The sequence below is a fragment of the Medicago truncatula genome, chromosome 3, assembly GCF_003473485.1.
Source record: "Medicago truncatula cultivar Jemalong A17 chromosome 3, MtrunA17r5.0-ANR, whole genome shotgun sequence".
Taxonomy (NCBI): Eukaryota; Viridiplantae; Streptophyta; class Magnoliopsida; order Fabales; family Fabaceae; genus Medicago; species Medicago truncatula.
In genome coordinates, this window is record NC_053044.1 from 43817039 (window position 1) to 43830398 (window position 13360).

Consider the following 13360-nt stretch of genomic DNA (forward strand, 5'->3'; position numbering starts at 1 on the left):
TTTTTTTTTCTAGCATGTTTAAGACATTAAAATATTGCTCTACACAAAAAATTAGATTTTTCCGACTAGGGACGAACTAATTATGAATTTTTATTTTCCATAATTATGAATTTCTTAAACAATTCATAAATAATTCATTTGCCGTTTACAAACACCAAAATTTCATGGTGATGGTACTTATAAAATTAAAATTTTATTTTCAATGATTATATTTTCATTTTTAAAGATCAATAAAAATCTATTTTTTTGGTTATAGAAAACAACATTCCCTGTTAATAAAAGGGAAATGCAAAATTAGGTATGAATAGAACAAGAGAATGGGGGATAAAAGAACCATGCCTACAAAATTAAGGAGGCAAAATTTGTTGTCATTGATTTGTACAAAACTCTTTGATATATATAACTACATAAAAGGTGATCTAACTCTTTGATATAAACAAACTTTTATTATATTCAACACGTTTCTATATAAAACTTTTCCATTTTTGTTGTTGTTGATATTTTTATTAAGTGTTAATGTGGTGAATATATAGTGGTGAGTACTTATTTATTTACTAGTAAAAGTGAAATGGAACATGAGAATTGGTCCGTGAAAGGAAAGCACGGGCATATAGTATTAGTTGCGGTGGACATTTATTTATTAAATGATTTTTGAGTTGAAGGCTACTGGTGGATCACGCACAAACACAAATAAGGATGGATGATATCAACGAGAGTTTATGTTCTGAATTCTGATTCTGAATGTGATTGATATTTGTGTGAGTAATAAGTGTTGGTAGACCCACACGAGTAGATGTGATCACAAATTAATAGCCCACTTTAATCACTAATGCCCATCACGTGCATTAAAGCTCCATAAGTATGATTAACACTCTGAATTCGAAATATGGTCCATTTCAGTGGACACAACATAACATTTATCAACCAATCAATGGTGTGACATAACCATTTCAATACTTCAATTGTCCAAATAGTTTTGCCGTGAAAATCACTCACACTAAACTAAGCAAGGCTTATATACAAGATCTAATGGTTAAACTTTATTAGAGATTGTACTTCTCACTAATGGACTTTTAGGTGGAGGGAGCATTTGGTTTTATGACTTTTATTCTATTGCTTGGATTCCGGACTCGTCTGGAAGCTAACGTGTAATTATATTAGATGGCGATGATTTGATCATGGGGATTTATCTGATGTATTTCTGAAACACGATATTGCTCGTTTAGTTTGATGGACGATCTTCACTTGAGTCTTGACCTAGTCCAAACCAAATTTTTTTAATTTTCCCTCATGCATTTGTCCTTTATCTATCATTAAAGGCTACAAAAGAAATAAAAACTAGGAAAGATTGGGAAAATCATATTATGTTAGATGTGTACCTATTGAGTGAACCGAAGAGATAGGCAAGACACATCTTTGGTATATACTTTAATCAAAGGATGATTTATTTATTTATTTGCAATTGTGTAAGTGGTAAAAGCTATTTAGTTGAAGTAAATTTAGCATGTTGGTACTCCTCTTTACTTTACTATTTGTTGTTGTAATTGACCCAATGGTAAATGTTAATCGATACGAATCATAAAATAGATGCTATAGAGAATGTAAAATAAATCATGTCATTCTCATGTTAAATATGCATTACTTTTGGTCCTGTAATACTTTCTGTTTATGAATAAATATTTTGTCATTTAATCAGTTCATTATGGCTAAAATATGATTTTGGTCCCTGCAAATATGTCTCGTTTTAGTTTTAGTTCCTGTAAAAAAAAATTGTTGTTTTTGGTCCCTGCAAAATATCTTATTTTTGAAAATAGTCCCTGCAGGGACTATTTCTCTAATAAATGGGTTCAGTCATCATGTGCCACGTGTGCAAATCATCACAAAATTGGAGCGAGGGACCAAAACCAAAATGAGGCATATTTGCAGGGACCAAAAACAACAATTTTTTTTTTGCGGGGACTAAAACCAAAACGAGGCATATTTGCAGGGACCAAAACCATATTTTAGCCGTTCATTATTCTTGTATAAAACTTTTTTTTTTCTTGAGCGATCTTGTATAAAACCTTGTCATCGCCGAATAATGTTATATATTGTTTTTGTGTTATTATGTGCATATCAAGAAAGGTTATACAATCCTTCAAAAAAAAAAGGTTATTAAAGAAATTAAAGTTTGGTTCGGACATTTTGTTACCAAAAATCGATCTAATCCGAACCGTTACACCATAATCGCTGAATACTATTATATTTTTGTTTTTATGTTATTATGTGCATATCATGAAAGGTTATACAAGAAATGAAAGTTGGATACAAAATATTTATGTTAGATCATTTATCGAGTGACATAAAGGAACACGCACAACACATGAATGTATGTAAAAGACTTTCAAAAATAACACTAGTTTACAAAAATTTTTTTTTTTTTTTTTTTACAAAATAATTTCTTGCATCTTCATAAGTTATGTTTTTTCACATCAAAAGAAGAAAAACATAATTAAAATTCTCAAGTTAATTTATGGTATGCTCATCCTTATTTCCCTATTTTTTCTTGCAAGGGTTGTAAACTTCGGTATGCCATTTTCCTAATCCTTTTCAAATGTTCTACTCTACCTTATGAATAATTTTTCGTTCATTTTTAATACCTCCTTACTTCTTGTTATACATTACAGGAATAATTGCATTTTGTAAGAATGATGAAGAATGTTTAATCATTTGTCCTCTATCTCTAATATACCTTTGTAGTAATAATCGATGCACATGTTTGAAGCGTTCCAAGTTAAGTTGGAAATAACCTATATTTTACTTCTATGTCTACAACTTTATTTACCCATCTAATGTTTTCGCTTTTATGATAGCTTTAACATTTTGATTTATTTTAATTAAACCTTTCAGCTTTGCAGACTTGCCACCACATGTGTATAAACATCTACATCGATAAATAAATGCAGTAACAACGGACATTTTAAGACTAAGGAGTATTCGAATTGTTCGCCAGTCAAGTCATAGTCGGATCATGTCAAGAGTATGATTTATGGGTTGAAGTTCATTTCTGAATTGTAAAAAGTTTTATTTGATTAATTATGAACCCTTTTAACTTAAAGAGGAAATTCTAAAAAAAAAAAAAAATCTTGAGTTACTCTCTTGTTTTTATTTCATATATTATAAAATCTCAGTTATCAAATTTAGGGGTTACATTTTGGTGAAGACCTATAACAAGCAAAGGAAGGAAAATATGGATAACTTATTAGTGAAAATTTGTCTGCCTAATGTCTTAGTGACAAGTTGAACTCTTTCTAGTAAAAACCCTAAAATTAACTAGTAAAAATGAATTAGGGCTTTAAGAAGTTTTTTTTTTCTTTTCTAAGATTTATGAGTGGTTTAATTGAAAAATTAGAAAGGAAAAAAAAATAAAATCCTTCCCCTCGCTCTTCCAGCCATTCATTCACCCCTCCCCTTCCATTTTAAATATCTAATTCACCTCCCTTTCCCTCATTTTTCATAAAAACTTAAGAATAATAAGATAAAATTTGACAAAAACACTAACACAACATATGATTGAGGAACAATCCACTTAGGTTGGTCTGATGGTATTGGTTTGGGACCTTGAAGGGTGCTTCTATCAAAGTCTCATATTCAATTCTCCTTGATGTCAATTTTAGTGGGTTAGTTTAGCATCTTTGTTGATATTGGCTTCAAATTTGTGGTCTGGAAGAACAGAGAAATCGTGACACGATTTTGGCATCGTGACACGATTTCGAGGTGCCGTGAGCTAGTTTGCAGGACGCCAAATCGTGGCACGATCTTGGGAAATCGTGACACGATTCAGAAACTTGCTCGTTAAGTATCCTTGATAAGGACTGGTCATACCTGGGAACGGACGCAAATCGTGCCACGATCTGGAAATCGTGACACGATTTCTTCAGAGGAAGACTAGTATATATTGTGTTCTTGTGCAGATTTGTAAGAGAGCTTGGAAAAGCTTAGAGAGAGAAACTTGGATTACAAAGGAGGGAACCAAAGGGTTGAGTGTCTTTGTAGAGAGTGTCTCTTGGGTTGGGAAAAACATTGTAATCACCTTGGGTAGTGAGGAGTTCATTAGTTGGAAGGATCTAAAGCTTCCTCTAGTGTCTTCTCTTTTAGGGTTCATATTATGAGAGTGGGGAAACACATATGGGTAGAATCTAGGGCTTGTTCTTGTGTAAGCTTGAAGGCTATTGTTTCTTGTAACCCTTTGTAACACTTTCATCATATTGGATTGGAGAGCTGCTCTCTCCCCCAGATTAGGCCATATTGGCTGAACTGGGTCAACAATCTTCTTGGTGTTTTGTTCTTCCTCTCTTGCTTATCTTGTTTTGCTTTGTTATCTCTGTGTGGTTTTGCTCTACACTAGTCTAGGGCTGTTTTTTTGCTGTTGTTTGCTTGGAAACCATTTTGCCCATTGATTACCACTATCTCTTGCTCCACACACCTTTGTTTTCATTGGTGTGAGTTTTAACCGGATTCACAACAATCTTAAACAAAACATTTGATTTATGAACATGTGGTTGTAACATACAAAGGTGGTGGTCGTATTTGTGGTTAGAGTAGTGTTCGATTGTGGTTAGAGATAGTTAGAGTGATGTTCGACATTGATCAAAGTATTGGTTAATGATGGTCAACGATGGCTCGAGTGGTGCTTGGCGATAGTCATAGTGTTGGTAGGTGGATAAACAACCCCAAATATATGAGTGGTGGTTGGCGGTGTTATCATTTTGGTCGACAAGTAGGTGACACAACAATCAAAGGCGGGGTTGAAGTGGTGATTAGTGTGGTGGTGGGGGGTCATTGAAATAGTGTTTTGCGGTGAATAGGGTTGTGGTTGGTAATGGTTAGTCATGACTTGAGTGGATTGGTCAGCAATGGTCATAGTACTGGTAGGTGGCTAGGTAGATGCAATGATCAAAGTGGTGTTGGATTCACAGGTAGTCCAATAGACAATTGAAGGGCTGAAGTAGTTGTTAGTGGTGGTTGATCGGTCGACGTGGCCATAACGGTCGAGGTAGCATCAGAGTGGTGGTCAGAGGTAATGAGAATATTGATCAAAGGCGGCATGAGTGGTGGTCGAAGTAATGATTAATAATAGTAGAAGAAGTAGTCAGTGGTTGTCGTAATAAAAACTCAGAATTATAAAAGATAATTTTATGGTTTTGAGATTTAAATAAACACAAATTTCAATTTAAGTAAAACAAACATTTCAACTTCATTTTATCCGAACATATTTTATTTTAAAATTTAACTCTTCAAACAAAAAACCAAAAACTCAAAATCATCTTAGGGTGTGTTCGGTAAAAAAAAGCTATAAGCTAGCTGATAGCTGATAGTTGAAAAGCTAGCTTATAGCTGATAGCTTATAGCTGAAAAGTTAGCTGATTAAAATTAAAAGTGTTTGGTAAAATTAGCTGTTGAAGTGACTATAAATATAAAATGACATAAAAGGACATGCTTGTTTAATTTTTTTTAATATCATATATATAATTTTTATTACTTAACATGTTTATTTTTAAATATTTAAATATATTTCAAATTATTTTCATTTCCAAAATAATAAATGTATTTATGAATTCAATCGAATTTTTTTATTTAACAATTTTTCTTTTATTTTTATGAATTTTATTTAACTAAACTTGCTTCACTATTATAAATTTTATATAAAATTATATATTATATGAATTATGAGCAAAGTAAAAAAAAAACAAAAAAGTGGACAAGAAAATTTAAAAAGCCATACATGGTAAATGTAGTTAGTTTAAGAAGATAGTGGGTAGTTTTTTTTTATTATAATAAAATAAAATAAAATTAAGAAAAGGTTAAAATGGGAAGAAAGTATAAAAAGCTACAAGCTATAAGCTAAAAAGCTACTTGGATTAGCTTCTTAAAAAACGCTATAAGCTAGTGAGAAAAGCTTTTTACCAAACACATCTCATTTTATCAAAACAAGCTTATAAGCTAGTCCAACAAGCTATAAGTTAGCTTTTTTGTGTTACCAAACACAGCCTTAAACAACCACTTAGTTATTTTTGGACGGGGTTAAATAAGTTTTTTGTCCCTATAAATATAATCAATTTCGTTTTTAGTCCTCATAAAAAAAAAGACATGTTTGGGTTTCTATAAAAAATTTCAACACGTATTTTTAGTCCCTATTAAATTAAAATTTGTTGAATTATGCCTATAATTTTAATTTTCTAAATGATTTTTCACATACTTGTTTAGAAGCATCATAAAAAGTTCTCCCGCAAATAATTAACTTAAAATTTGATTTTTTGGTCCAAATTTTCATCTATTTTATCTTGAAATTTTGAAGTTTTAAAAAAAAATTCATATTTACTTCATATCATGTTATAAAGTTCTAATTTTTATATAAGAGTTTCTTATAATGTTGTTAAGATGTCCATAAAAAATTATTCAAATATAATTAAACAACTTTTAATTTAAGAAATTAAAACTACGTGTTGAATTTTTTTATAAGGACTAAAACCTTTTTTTTTATGAAGAATAAAAACAAAATACGCTATATTTATAGGAACTTAAAACTTGTTTAACTTTTGGTGTATCCTCTTGCTCAAACAACTTATAAAATGTATTCAAAGCTTTCGTAGATAAGATTCATCAACAAAAAACATAGTATATAGATGGATGTTAACACAACACATTGAAAACGATCCAAATTAAAGCATGATGTTATTAAAATGAGAATGACATTGCAAGATTACTTCTTACACAAATAAAATAGTTGCAAGTAGTAATTTCTTATTCACACACGAAACATTCCATCATCTGAAAAATTTCCTAAATATCTCGTTTTAACAAAAATTAAATTCCCCACCCACCCATAAAATTAATTATTACCACAATTTAACTCCCATACACAGTCCTTTTTTTTATACAAAGTTGACCACCACTAACCCATTCAGACTGCATAATCTAATACAAATATTAATTATACAACTATATAATGTTTTTACCTCAAAATATAGATAATTAAACAAGTAAGAAAAATCAATGAATGGGGATATATTTCTTATTTCTTACATTCGTCAACTAATAATAATGTTAACATTTTATTATTACATGAAAAGTGGGTCCAATGGTCAAATTGAAAAAGCATGAAATGAAACATTGTTATAGCAAAATCTTGTTAAAAAAGTCACATGTTTAATGATGCTTTTAACCGAAAAGTTATGGTTGAAGCGTGTCCCTCCTCTTCTTCCCTCCTCCTAACTATTGTTGTTGTAGCATAGGGTGGTAGCTTCAAAACCAAACCTTAGTTCATGACACAAACCTTTGTGTTGTGTACGCTATATCACACAACCTAGTTCACTCACACACACACAAACAAAACAAAACAAAAAAAACATCATAGTACTTTGTCTCTGATCATGATCATCTGAAGAAAAAAAAAATGCAAAAAACTTGTGATGAGGGTGGCTCCGATGGCCGGACGGTGGTGGTGGGAGTGAAAATGGATTCACCAAGCAAAGAGCTTCTTACTTGGGCTTTGGTTAAAGTTGCTCAACCTGGTGATCTTGTAGTTGCTCTGCATGTTCTTGGGACTAATGGTGAGTGATAATTTTCATTTGTTTTTATTTTGTTGAGGTTTTTATGATGATTGATATGTGAAATGGGTTTGTGTAGAAATTGTGAATGGAGATGGGAAATCATCGTTGCTTTCTCTTGTTAAGGCTTTTGACTCTGTTCTTAATGTTTATGAAGGATTCTGTAATTTGAAGCAGGTTCAATTTCTTATTCCTCTTTTGAATTTTTTTAATTTGTAAAGATGAATATGAAAATTCATTTTCAGTCATCAAATTGATTACAAATGGTTAATGCATAAAATTTAATATTCTCACCTCCAATTATGATCCTAATAAGCAAAAAAAATAAAAATCAGTTACATTATTTCCTGTTTAAGTTTTTGTTTTTGATTTTCAATTTTGTAGGTGGATCTTAAACTAAAAATTTGCCGTGGATCATCGGTGAAGAGAATTTTGGTACGAGAAGCAAATGCTTATTCTGCATCTCATGTTATTGTTGGAAGTGTTCATGGTTTTCATAGAATTCGGTCATCTAGCTCTGTAGCTAAGTATTGTGCTAAAAAGTTATCCAAGGACTGTTGTGTTCTTGCTGTGAATAATGGAAAGGTTGTGTACAAGCGTGACAGCTTGGCAGCATCAACTGTTGCTGATGTACAAGGTTTTGGATTTTTCTTAGTTTTGGTTAATGTGGATCTCATGATTCATGAACTCAATTTAATTTACAGTTATTGATTTTGTTTTTTTGCTTTTGAAAGGGTTTGATCGTCAACGTGGAAATGGTTTGCTTGGTTCAATTCAATTGACACATGGTTTGCTTGGTTCGATTCAATTGACACTCAGTAAGAATACAAAAGTACTTAATGCTGATACTGATGAGGGAACTCGACGGATTTCGGATCACAGTTTAGCTAAGGTTTTACTGGATTCTACAGAAAATGTTAGACATCAGAGTTGCTCAATTTGTGGCTCATTGAAAGACACTTCTTGCCATCAATCTGCAGAAGAGCCTTCAGAAGGATCTGAAGTCTCATCTGGTGATGGTGGAAATGAGAATTCTTTGGCAATAGTCCCTGTACAGACAACTGATGCAGGGCAGCTTGAATTGAAACCCGGTTGGCCACTACTACGTCGGAATTTTTTACCAGACCGGCAATTACCTGATAAACTGTTCACGCGGGACCAGATCTCTGTGGTTCAGTGGGCAATGAGGTTGCCGCGTAGAAATCTTTCATACCATGTTGATCATGATAAACAAGTTAGTATTTGTGATAAAGCTCAGGGTCAATCTGTGGCTTTAGATAGTGAAAGTGGTGCCCTTATTCCAGTAGATTCGGAAATGGGGAAAACTTATTCGTCGCCTGAATGCAATTTAAAAAGTATTCCAAAAGAATTGGAGGGCCTTCATGAGAAATACTCATCAACTTGCATATTGTTTGAGTACCAAGAACTTGTATCAGCAACATCAAATTTTTTGCCTGGTTTGTTTCTTAGTATTAATTAAGTTTGACTGTGTTCGGTTTTAACAAAACCATTTTATTTTTAACAAGATTATTACAAATATGATTTCAGAAAATTTTATTGGGAAAGGAGGAAGTAGTAAGGTTTACCGAGGCTGCCTTCGTGATGGCAAAGAACTTGCTGTCAAGATCCTAAAGCCTTCGTATGATGTTTTGAAAGAGTTTCTTTTGGAAATAGAAATCATCACCACATTGCATCACAAAAACATTATTTCCCTCATCGGGTTCTGCTTCGAGAATGGCAATCTACTCTTGGTCTATGATTTCTTATCAAGAGGAAGCCTTGAAGAGAACATTCATGGTAGACAAATATACCTTCCAACACTCCCTTTAGTTTTTCTATGTGATCAAAATTCAAATAACATCATACTTATTTCTTTTCCATGCTAAATTAGGGACTAAGAAAAACCCTCGCGAGTTTGGTTGGACACAGAGATATAAGGTTGCAACAGGCGTTGCTGAAGCTTTGGAATATCTGCATTGTAAAGACGATCATCCCGTGATTCATCGGGATGTAAAATCATCCAATGTATTACTATCTGAAGATTTTGAACCTCAGGTATTTATCTATCTTCCGATTGATTGGCTTTTAATATTTCGAATTATTTGTATTAATCAATCCTTATGCTGGTCTGCTTTGATTTTATTCAGCTCTCTGATTTTGGATTGGCTACGTGGGCATCAACTTCATCATCTCATATAACGTGCACAGATGTTGCTGGAACCTTTGGGTTAGTAATTTGAAATCCATCAAAAACTTATCATCCGTTCTTATCCATACATGCTACAGAAAACGTTTTTAGAGCGATCCTGAATCATGTATTGCACCTGTTTATGCAGTTATATGGCTCCTGAATACTTCATGTACGGCAAAGTAAATGATAAGATCGACGTCTATGCATTTGGTGTTGTGCTTCTTGAGCTTCTTTCAGGGAGAAAGCCCATAAGTGTTGATTATCCGAAAGGTCAACAGAATCTTGTTATGTGGGTATGTGTCAGTGGTTATGTACTTACTTCCTAATCATTATGTATTATGGCAAAAATAATCGAAAAGATATTTTGCAGGCAAGTCCACTTATAAATAGTGGAAAGGTGTCACAATTGTTAGATCCTAGTTTGGGTGATAACTATGATCATGATGAGATGGAAAGAATGGTATTAGCAGCCACTCTTTGTATCAAACGTGCTCCAAAAGCTAGGCCACAAATGAGCATTGTAAGTGGCCCACTATCATCTTTATTCTTTATAGCAAATTGAGCCATTCATGTCATGTACAATGGACATGAAAAATTCCTTTTTTGTTTAGCTTTTCCTAAATAATGTGGTACTTGAATTCTATAGCATACTTATTAACTTTATTTTCTTGTTCTAGTAATGGATTCTCTGCAGTCAGAAGTGACTGCAGAAGTGATCTCAGCCCTTAAAAAAATTTAGAAGGTCCATATAATTTTGTTTTAACTGTCAACTGTTTGATTATTTTCAATGGCCGTGATTTACATGCTTGTGTGAATTTACGATTCCCTGACTGCAGGGAATTGAGTCCTTCGAGCACCATCAAAAGTATTCTTATTCCCTTCATTAGTCCTTTGTCCGTTGCAATTCTCATGTATTCTATTGGACCACAGGTTTCAAAGCTACTTCAAGGCGATATTGATGCAATCAAGTGGGCAAGACTAGAAGTCAATGCTTTGGAAGCGCATGAAATGCTCGATGATGAAGTATGTCCACCAAGTAATATACAGTCACATCTTAATCTTGCACTGCTTGATGTGGATGATGACTCACTCTCCATGTACAGTGTTGAGCAAAGTGTTTCATTAGAGGACTACTTGAGAGGCAGGTGGAGCCGAGCATCAAGTTTTGACTGAGCAAATTACAGCATATATTGCTTGCTACAATTTTTTTTATTCTTCTATACTTTTTATTTTAATATCTTGTAGATACTGTTTTCCTTTGCATCTTAATATAGCTTTGGCATATTCATGGTTTTTCTTAAATGGGGGGTTTAGGATGAGAGGTTGTTTGTATGTGCCCTCCTCCTTACCTTAATAATTAGGAAACTATGCCTCCTCAATTTGTTGGGCTAGTACCCCTTTTTTCATTATACTTCAAATGCTGTCTAGTTTTGCTCCATTGAGTTTTGTATAGGATGAGAAGTTGTATTTTAGAGTATTAGGATCATTGCTCTTAATCCTAATAATACGACAACAATTTTGTCGCTTGGATTCTTCCATATGTAATGTAATTTGACTTAATGCATGTTTTGATTTACTGTGAATTTAACGGAGTTAGGGTGTGTGTCACCGTGATTTTAACAAAAAGAATACTTTGAGGCTTCAATAAAATGACAGTACTACCATAATTTCATCAAATTCACTATCATTCAAACATGCACTTAAATATCATTTGTCTTGCAACCTCTTCATGCATATTTAGTTTCTCTCTGGAGATATGTCCGTATCAGGTACACTTATACAATGCTGGGCACCAAAATGGTTGAGAAATGGCCAATTGGTAAAAAATCCAAAACTGTAAGAAAATAATGTGTAGTTTCCAAAATAAAGTAAAAAAGAAAGAAAATAAAAAAATTGTAATAATGCAATGGTGGGATTATTTAAGGATATATATACAGTGTATATTTTAAAACTCATAATAAACCATATGCATGGGTAAAATTGGAAATTGCTCTTTATTTCCTGTATTTCTTCTGTGACCACAAACATTTCCTTCCAGTTATTATGTAACAAATCTTATCCATAGCAGAAGGAGTGAAGCTAAGCAATATGCACACTAATAAGTCCCACTTGTAAGTACTTGTTGGCCATTAAAGGCAAAAAACACCACTAAATCAAACATGGCCACAAGTTGTTCCTACATGGTTTCTACCAAATTATCCATACTAGGTTGGACAGGAGGAAGAAGAAAAGAAGTAAGAAACAGAACTCCATTTTTCATATCAGCTCAACAACAATCTGATGTTAAGGAAACAGATGGTGTGAAAGTAGGAGAAGAGAAAGAAATACCACAAAATCAACAAATTAATCCAAAAGGAACAAAACCAAGGCCAGTTGAACCTCAGGTGATTGTAAAAGATCAAGGCATGACCAGGGAATACGGAGGACAGTGGTTGAGTTGTGCCACGCGACATGTGAGGATCTATGCAGCTTATATTGATCCAGAAACTAGTGCTTTTGATCAAACTCAGATGGATAAACTTACTCTTATTCTTGATCCTACTGATGAGTTTGTGTGGAATCCTGATACTTGCAACTTGGTTTATTCTTACTTTCAGGAGCTTGTGGATCACTATGAGGTAGTTTCCTTAAACATAGTCAAATATATACAATAGTTTTTGTCTTAGAATAGTTTCATATATACTGAATTCACATATACTATAATTCAAGACTAGCATGTAGGCTTCTGCTTAGCAAAATATGTAGAAAAAACATGAAAACTGATGCAAAAATAAATTATCAATACATGGATAGATAATAGTCTATGCTTAAATTTAAGATTGAGAGCTCAAGTGGTTGATGAACTCTAGTTAAAAGTGAATTGTTCGGAAGTATTCGAGTTCAAATCCTGACGAGAACAATTCTTAGTCAGACCACTTTATTTACCTTTCAGGCAAACTCTGGATGGTTAAGATAAAAAAAAAAGTTCTACACTTGGCGGCCATAATTAAAGACAAAATACAAAATTTGTTTATAATTCCGTTGCTAAGTTTTAGAAATATTAACAGGAGAACTATTTTATTTTTTCTGTATCTGGTTTATTAAATTTTGTAACAGTGCTAGTTGTTAATCCAAAAACCTAGGAGAAGGAAAAATATAATTAGATTTTAGTTAGTATGTGCTAGTTTTGAGCCAATTAAGTGTTAGAATTATATTAACCTTTTTGATAATTGAAAACAGGGTGCTCCATTGAATGAATACACACTTCGCTTGATTGGTTCAGACATAGAGCATTATATAAGAAAGTTGTTATATGATGGAGTAATCAAGTATAATATGAATGCAAGGGTTCTGAATTTCAGCATGGGGAAGCCACGGATCATGTTCAACAACAATGATATCCAACCTGAAGATGCAAGTACTTGAGAAATAATTTGTGAAACACACCAAGAAAAGTGAGCAAATCATTGATGTTTTTTGTGTATGATGAATCAGTCAGATATGTTATTACAATTACTAGTTCTTTAATTTGTAAATCATCAAAGATAGAATAAAAATCTCTTGTCCAATATCAGATTTTTTTTGGGGTTGAGTAAAACCA

General features: G+C 32.8%; 2 protein-coding genes and 1 long non-coding RNA gene across 3 annotated transcripts; all 3 read left to right on the plus strand.

Moving 5' to 3' along the window:
- Nucleotides 1-2474: 2474 nt before the first annotated feature.
- LOC112419780 (uncharacterized) lies at nucleotides 2475-3094 on the plus strand. The gene is made up of 3 exons (XR_003009829.2): nucleotides 2475-2566; nucleotides 2667-2772; nucleotides 2890-3094. It is a non-coding gene; the product is annotated as an uncharacterized lncRNA (long non-coding RNA).
- A 4015-nt stretch (nucleotides 3095-7109) lies between these two features.
- On the plus strand, nucleotides 7110-11363 carry LOC25489710 (probable receptor-like serine/threonine-protein kinase At5g57670). The gene is made up of 10 exons (XM_013605865.3): nucleotides 7110-7592; nucleotides 7669-7766; nucleotides 7974-8226; nucleotides 8324-9046; nucleotides 9138-9386; nucleotides 9481-9644; nucleotides 9737-9816; nucleotides 9926-10073; nucleotides 10151-10300; nucleotides 10711-11363. The coding sequence occupies exons 1-10, from the start codon at nucleotides 7436-7438 to the stop codon at nucleotides 10951-10953; spliced, it is 2265 nt and encodes a 754-aa protein (XP_013461319.1). The 5' UTR covers nucleotides 7110-7435; the 3' UTR covers nucleotides 10954-11363.
- A 466-nt stretch (nucleotides 11364-11829) lies between these two features.
- On the plus strand, nucleotides 11830-13333 carry LOC25489711 (NAD(P)H-quinone oxidoreductase subunit M, chloroplastic). Its single transcript, XM_013605866.3, has 2 exons — nucleotides 11830-12398; nucleotides 13000-13333. The coding sequence occupies exons 1-2, from the start codon at nucleotides 11940-11942 to the stop codon at nucleotides 13183-13185; spliced, it is 645 nt and encodes a 214-aa protein (XP_013461320.1). The 5' UTR covers nucleotides 11830-11939; the 3' UTR covers nucleotides 13186-13333.
- Nucleotides 13334-13360: the final 27 nt, after the last annotated feature.

What these genes read in the sequence shown, in the direction of transcription:
- LOC25489710 (XM_013605865.3), top strand. Translation starts at nt 7,436, where the DNA reads ATGCAAAAAACTTGTGATGAGGGTGGCTCCGATGGCCGGACGGTGGTG. An exon ending in CCTTGAAGAGAACATTCATG is followed by an intron (nt 9,387 to 9,480) that starts GTAGACAAATAT and finishes ATGCTAAATTAG; the next exon opens with GGACTAAGAAAAACCCTCGC. An exon ending in AACAGAATCTTGTTATGTGG is followed by an intron (nt 10,074 to 10,150) that starts GTATGTGTCAGT and finishes GATATTTTGCAG; the next exon opens with GCAAGTCCACTTATAAATAG.
- LOC25489711 (XM_013605866.3), top strand. Translation starts at nt 11,940, where the DNA reads ATGGCCACAAGTTGTTCCTACATGGTTTCTACCAAATTATCCATACTA. An exon ending in AGCTTGTGGATCACTATGAG is followed by an intron (nt 12,399 to 12,999) that starts GTAGTTTCCTTA and finishes AATTGAAAACAG; the next exon opens with GGTGCTCCATTGAATGAATA.